The sequence below is a fragment of the Myotis brandtii genome, unplaced genomic scaffold (genome assembly GCF_000412655.1).
Source record: "Myotis brandtii unplaced genomic scaffold, ASM41265v1 scaffold358, whole genome shotgun sequence".
Lineage (NCBI taxonomy): Eukaryota > Metazoa > Chordata > Mammalia > Chiroptera > Vespertilionidae > Myotis > Myotis brandtii.
In genome coordinates, this window is record NW_005363772.1 from 3,437,273 (window position 1) to 3,444,641 (window position 7,369).

At 37.5% G+C, this 7,369-nt stretch overlaps 2 protein-coding genes across 4 annotated transcripts in view; one reads left to right on the forward strand and one right to left on the reverse strand.

Moving 5' to 3' along the window:
* Positions 1-1,260, reverse strand: part of ASUN (asunder spermatogenesis regulator) — a 28,680-nt gene extending 27,420 nt beyond the window's left edge. The window contains exon 1 of the mRNA XM_014544275.1: positions 1,250-1,260. The gene's annotated coding sequence lies outside the window, so the exon portion shown is untranslated. The remainder of the gene's footprint in view (positions 1-1,249) is intronic.
* The window catches only part of FGFR1OP2 (FGFR1 oncogene partner 2), a 22,326-nt gene that overhangs the window by 2,056 nt on the left and 12,901 nt on the right, over positions 1-7,369 (forward strand). For all 3 annotated transcript variants that reach the window (XM_014544280.1, XM_014544281.1, XM_014544282.1), the window contains one exon: positions 4,893-5,041. In XM_014544280.1, coding sequence (XP_014399766.1) covers positions 4,907-5,041 — 135 coding nt within the window. In that variant the 5' untranslated portion in view covers positions 4,893-4,906. Of the gene's footprint in view, positions 1-4,892; positions 5,042-7,369 lie in introns of those variants that run through there.

Below are 7,369 nucleotides of genomic sequence, written 5' to 3' on the forward strand. Positions count from 1 at the left end.
TTTTTTTCTTTTCTTTTTTTTATTCTGGGATTTATTTACCTTCTATAATTGAAACTTTGTAGCCTTGAGAGGAGCTCAGAGCCGGCCAGGGCAGGCGGGAGGGAAGCCTCCTGCTGGCTCTAGCTCCGTGGCCACAGCCAGCTGAAAGCAGGTATCTGGGGTTTATTTACCTTCTATAATTAAAACTTTGTTGCTTTGAGTGGAGCTCAGAGCCGCCTGCTTGGCTGCCGGCTGCCATCTTGGTTGGGTTAATTTGCATATAGTCTCTCTGATTGGCTGGTGGGCGTGGTTTAAGGTATAGCAAAGGTACGGTCAATTTGCATGTTTGTCTTTTATTAGTGTAAAAGATATTATTGATTTCAAAGAGGAAGAGAGAGAGAGAGATGAGAGATAGAAACGTCAATGACGAGAGAGAATCACTGATCGGCTGCCTCCTGCATGCCCCACACTGGGGATTAAGCCGGCAACCCAGGCCTGTGCCTTGACTGGAAATCAAACTGAGACCTCCTGGTTCATAGGGCCACACTCAACCACTGAGCCACACCAGCTGGGCAGCTCTGTGCCTTTGTATGTGCTGTACCATCTATCTAGAATGCTTACTCTTTTTTTATTTTTTTTTTGACACCTATCAAAACCCAAGTCATAGATCATTGTCACCTCAGACTTCCCCAGGTGACATTGATAATACCACTGTGCTCCCAAAGCACTTGAAACAGTATTTATTAGGTGGTATTAGTTGTTCATATACGTGAGCTTGAGTCTGGAATCATGGCTGATTCATCTTTGTAGCAAACGCTAGTCTAATACTTGGTGCCTAGCAGGCATTATTTATGTATACACCTATATAAAAATAATGTAATAGTTCTAAAGATTCACCATAGGAGTCCTTAGTGCTCTTAAAAATCATAGAATTTTTAGCCCTAACCGATTTGGCTCAGTGGATAGAGCATCGGCCTGCAGATCGAAGGGTCCCAGGTTCGATTCCCAGGAAGGGCATGTACCTTGGTTGCGGCCACATCCCCAGTAGGCGGTGTGCAAGAGGCAGCTGTTCGATGTTTCTCTCTCATTGATGTTTCTAACTTTCTATCCCTCTCCCTTCCTCTCTGTAAAAAATCAATAAAATATATTTTAAAAAAAGAAGAAAAAGGTGGAACAGTTGGTCAGAGATCACTTTCTTAAAAAAAAAAAAAAAATCATAGAATTTTTAGAGCCAGAAGGAAAATTGTATATTAGCTAAATGGCCACTGACCTGTTTTTTGGTGTGTATGTGTGTTGTTTTTTTTTTAATTTTAATTTTTATTGATTTCAGAGGAGAGGAAGAGAAAGATAGAAAATCAGTGATGAGAGAGAATCATTGATTGGCTGTCTCTTGCATGCCCCACACTAGGGATCAAGCGTGCAACCCACATATCCCCTGACCAGGAATCAAACCATGACCTCCTGGTTCATAGGTTGATGCTCAACTACTGAGCCACGCTGGTGTGGCGACTGACCTGTTTGAATATGAGGAACAGTGGACCGCTAACACACAAGTAGTTGTATTTGTTGATTGAGATTATACATAATGGCAAAAAACTATGCTTTTAAATAATTTTGTATTTTGTTATTCTAGTATGCGTCTATATTTGAAAAATAGTGGGATATATGTGTGAGAGAAATATTTTAGACTACAGACTGTGTTTGGTGTATGCAACTCTTCCAATGGCTCCTTGGCCCATTGGTTAGAAATCACTGGTTTAGATTAGGTTATTTCCTTCTTGAATTGTCATATCTTTTTGAACGTATATGTAACTTATATTTAGCCACAATTCTAAGGTAACGTGATTTTAAAACATTATTCTATGCCCCTACTTCAAATTCTGTTCTGTTCAACCTTAAAAATTCATCTTCATAAAGGTGCTTCATAAACCCTCAGACATGTTCATTTCATCATTTTCAAGAACTGAAAATTTTCTGTGCTTTCAAATATCCTGATGTGTCTGTATAAGCTGATTATTTTTATATATAATTTACATGCATTTTTCTTGATTTTTTTTTAGAGTGTAAGTTTATGAGAAAGCCATACTATGCCTTTTTATTTTCCTATTCCATGTCTATTATCTACTAATTGACATTAGAGGTACCTGCCTGAGCAACCCAATAAAAATTTTTAATTAAAGTAGATTGTTGACATTTGAAGACACTCAGTGGCATATCAGTAGTCACAGTATTTCTGTATGTCCAACTATAGGATACTGAATTTTTGGGTAAAAGAGAAAGAAGAGTGACTTGAATTTCTTTAAAATTTTGTTAACCAAAATCCAAAATTAACAGCTGTCAGTTGCTGTCATAGGTGGGTGGTGGTTTCTCTTTTATCAGCAGCAGAATGTTCTGAACCCGCTGCCAGGAGTCTGACTATCAGTGTCTTTGGGTGGTAAAGTAGGCGAGTATATAGCTAATGCAGGGGAAAAACCTGCTTTAGAAAAATTTCACCTGTAATTTGGGCCCATCTATAGGAGATAATGTAAGTAATAATTAAGCATGATAAAAATAGGTAGATAAATTGGGAATACCCCTTTTAAAATGTTTTATTTAACTGGAATATATTTTTTAAACTTGTTAGAGAGGTTGGAAACAATCTCCCTCCCACTCCACTTACCGACCCAAAAAGAGAGGGGAAACACAATGTTTTTCAAAAAAGGTGGCAAAGTTAATGCATATTATAAAACATTCTAAACTTTTCTGTGGTTTCACCTACAGGAAATGAACATGCAGATTCTTAGAAACTCCGTGTCACTGTTTTTCTGAAATGCTAATAAAACAATGCTTTGAATTACCTGATGTTTAAAATTCATTTCTCAGAATAGCATTATTTTTATAGTTACAAAGCAAAATTTAAATATAGTTTATTTTGATAGTAGTATTTTTTTAGCAGTCTAGAGAATACTTTTTAAAGTGAATGTTAATTGTAATTGAGAAAGCCTATCAGTACACATCCATTGGTCTTATAATTAACTAATGTCTAGTAAAAATGGATGCTAGGCTTTTACTAGTTATAAGAAAAAATATTTGAGCCCTGACCGGTTTGGCTCAGTGGATAGAGCGTCGGCCTGTGGATGGAAAGGTCCCAGGTTTGATTCCAGTCAAGGGCATGTACCTTGGTTGCGGGCACATCCCTCGGGGGAGGGGGGGAGGAGGCAGCTGATTGATGTTTCTCTCTCATCAATGTTTCTAGCTCTCTATCCCTCTCCCTTCCTCTCTGTAAAAAATCAATAAAATATATATTTTAAAAATTTTTGAAATTTTGTTATTTCATTCTTCATTTACACTCCCATTTATTTTCTAGTGCTGGCTTGAAATGCAATTTTTATAATATTTTGGAAGACCTGTTGGTGAAATAGAGTTGGGGAATTTGCTCTGTTTTTCCAGCCAGGAAGACTGAGATAGTTTTTATTTATCTAAAAGCAAATAGGGTCCTGGGATCCACCTTGGCTCCTGAGTAGAGCACTAGCCTGGGTATTGGAAATTCTATTTCTGGTACTAGCTTGACTCCTTCCTTGCTGCATGGTGCTGTCATTCATTTCCTTTCATTTGGAATCCCTGAGTCTTTCCTCATTGATAAATGGGAATACACTTGTCCTGTTGACCGAAGGACATTATTAGGTAGTAGTCCTCAGGTTCAGAAAGCTACTAACAGTTTGAATTAATTAAAATGATTATTTAGTAGTTTTATTTTATTCTACAGTGCTCTAGAGGTCCATTTGGATTGACTTAGGTTAGAGAGAAGGCTAAGACTAGGTAAACCAAAATGAAATATCACCTCACGCTTGTGGGAATGACAATCATCAATAAATCAACAAATAAGGATGTGAAGAAAAGGAAACCCTCATACACTATTGCTGGGATTGTAAACCAGTACAGCCCCTAGGAAAAACTGGAGGTTCCTCAAAAAATTAAAAATAGAGCTGCTATACAATCCAGCAATTACACCTCTGGGGAATTTATCCAAAAACAAAACACTAACTAGAAAGATATATTAATTGTATGTTCATTGCAGCATTACTAGTAAGAGCCAAGATATGGAAGCCACCTAGATGTCTAACAATAGATGAATGGATATATATAAATCTCATGGTGTGTGTGTGTGTATAAAAGGCTAAGCAGCCATCCAACCAGTAGCTATGATGCGCACTAACCACCAGGGGGCAGACGCTTAACGCAGGAGCTGCCGAGCTGCAGTGACTTGGCAGCGGCAGTTCTTGGGTGATGCACCCGGGAACCAGAGAGGAGGGAGCCCGATTCCTGGGTGCATCACCTGAGAACTGCCCTCTTGCAATCCCAGACCCCTCAGGGGTTGTTGGAGAGCCGGTTTTGGCCAGATCCCCACAGGCCAGGCCGAGGGACCCCACCTGCCAGCGTGACACATAGAGGCCACTTTGGCTGGTCAGTAGTGTGTGTGAACATTATCTCAGGTCACCTGACCAGGCAAAAGCTAGGAAGGATCTTATAGTCAGATTGACCACAGAATACAGATTAGTAAAGTGACATCTTTCAAAAATGACAAGATAGGGAATGGCCTCATAAAGAACACTATTTCTGTATGATATAAAATGTATCCATTGGATGTTTACTTTTTCCCCCATCATAAATTCATGGTATTTTACATGCATTTTTATTATGTCTGCAAATTGTTTGCATATATTCTAATTTTTTTCAAATATTATAAATTCACTTTGTCTTGTGCCATCCTAATAGAAGCAAAGCTACGGGTGTTCTTAAATGTTTTTCTCTCCTCTTACAATGAACAGTCCTGTAACAAATTTTGCTCCAGAAGCATATCTCTGTGAACATGAAACTAAAATAGGATGATATGCCACCTTTGTTTTGAGTCTTGATTTTAATTTTTATTATAGGTATTCCTTTAGAAATGAGTTGCACAATTGAGAAGGCACTTGCTGATGCCAAAGCTCTTGTTGAGAGACTGAGAGATCATGATGATGCAGCAGAATCTCTGATTGAGCAGACCACGGCTCTCAACAAGCGAGTAGAAGCAATGAAGCAGGTTTGGTTTTTTTTCTTTTTTGTTGATTTCATTTTTTAAAAAAGCAATCATTGATACTTATGTATTGTTTGAATCACTATCTTCTGCTTAATTAGAATGTAATTATTATTTTTTGATGTTCTTTTTAAAATTTAAAGGTAGCTTGACATGTATGTTTCAATTTTACTTTATAATTCTTTGTTTTGCTCAGGTGAAATGTATTTTATATATATTCTAAAATCTGTAGACTTGATCACAATTTTTCTGACAGACACACATTTGAGTTTATAAAATACATGAATTTATTCAGTCCAGATACATTTGGCAAAGACCAGATAATGTCATTTACCAGTATAGACACATTTTGCTCCTATATTTTTATAATGTGGAAATGTTTATGTTTTTCTTTATAAAACTAGCTAGATGATGTTATTTAACAATTTTTTAAAGTAATGCAGAGTAATATCTACTTTATACCTTTTGCAGTTATTGCATTTATATTTGCTACCTTGCCAGTTAAAGAAGAAATGAAAAGGGCTTCACTTCTCGTTATCCTTAGTGTTATGTGTAAGGACTTTCCAATGGGCCATGGAGTTTAGCTACCATTTAAAGCTCTCTTCTGATAAAAATTTTTAACTCTAAGAGAATTATAAAAGTTCTGATATTATGAAATCCATAGGGGGAAATGTATATTCATAGCCTACTCTCATGAAATTCATTCATTTTTTAAAAGGAAGCAACCCTGGGATCCTGCTTTTATCAAAACTGGAAATAATGGAACAAGTTTACTTCATTTGTTTTGCAACTCTGTTGCCCTAAAAAGATTACATACCTCCTTAACTGTGTAGCTTGTCTTATGTATTCCAGTGAACATATATCTGATATTGAGCTGTGAAAAGAATTTGACAACTAAATTTAGAACCAGCAGTGTTATAATGACTGTGTTACTTAGTGGCTCATAAAAATGCCTTGAAAATAAAATTAGATTCCTAGTTATTTAAAAAAGATAATAATTTTGCACATATTATTGAGATAAAACTTACATACCATAAAGTTTATCCTTTTGAAGGGTACAGTTTATTGGATTTTAGAATATTCCCAGGTTGTGTAACCATAATCACTAATTCCAGAATATTCTCATCACCCCAAAGCCCCATTCTCCCTTCCCCAAGCCATCACTGATTTTTCTATCTCAATGGATTTGCCTATTTTAGACATTTCATATGAACAGAATCTTGCAATGTTGGGCTTTTTGTGACTGATTTAACAATGTTTTCAAAGTTCGTCCATATTGTAGCAGATATCAGCGCTTCACTCCTTTTTATTACCAAACTAGAGGCCCAGTGCACGAAATTCGTGCTGTCGGGGGTCCCTCAGCCCAGCCTGCACCCTCTCGCAGTCAGGGAGCCCTCGGGGGATGTCCGACTGACAGCTTAGGCCCACTCCCCGTAGGAACCAGCCTAAGCCAGCAGTTGGACATCCTTAGCACTGCTGCAAAGGCAGGAGAGGCTCCCGCCACCTCCGCTGCACTCGCCAGCCGTGAGCCCGGCTTTTGACTGAGCGGGGATGCACTGACCACCAGGGGGTAGCTCCTGCATTGAGCGTCTGCCCCCTGGTGGTCAGTGCGCATCACAGCAACCAGTCGTTCTGCCATTTGATCAAATTGCATATTAGCCTTTTATTCTATGTAATTCAGTTTGCATATTAGCCTTTTATTATCCTATACTAGTAGCCCAGTGCACAAAATTTGTACACATTAAAAGGGAATTAATTAGCGGAAATATTTTAATATTGCTATTTGCCCTTTCTCTGTAATAGAAGTGTGAGAAATGAAAGGAAATTAGTAAAATGTGTATGAAAATAATATGTAAATTTATTAATAAATAAACAGTAACAAAAGGATATAACAACAGAGATAATATATAAAAAGGACAAAAACATGGTATGAAAACAACAAAAACACAGTGATGCAAACAATGACTAATAAAGTGATTAAACTAATTCTAATATCTCCCTATACACCACATTAAGAGTGAAAACACTTTCAGAGTGCTTGACTAATTTCCCTTGTGCTGAAGTATTTAGAACTTTGACTTTAACATCACATGCTCTTCAAACTCGAGAGAAAGCAACATGTAACTGACGATGTGTGAAAACGGGTTCAGGTAGGAATATGCCTATTCTATCTAGAGTTTGTCCTTGTGATTTATTAATAGTCATCACAAATGCTAGCATTACGGGAAACTGACGTTGAATCAATTTAAATGGGAGGCCAGTATCAGATGGGGACAAATCAATTCTTGGAATCAGAACAACCTCTCCCTCTGCAGATCCTGTTAATACTTCAGC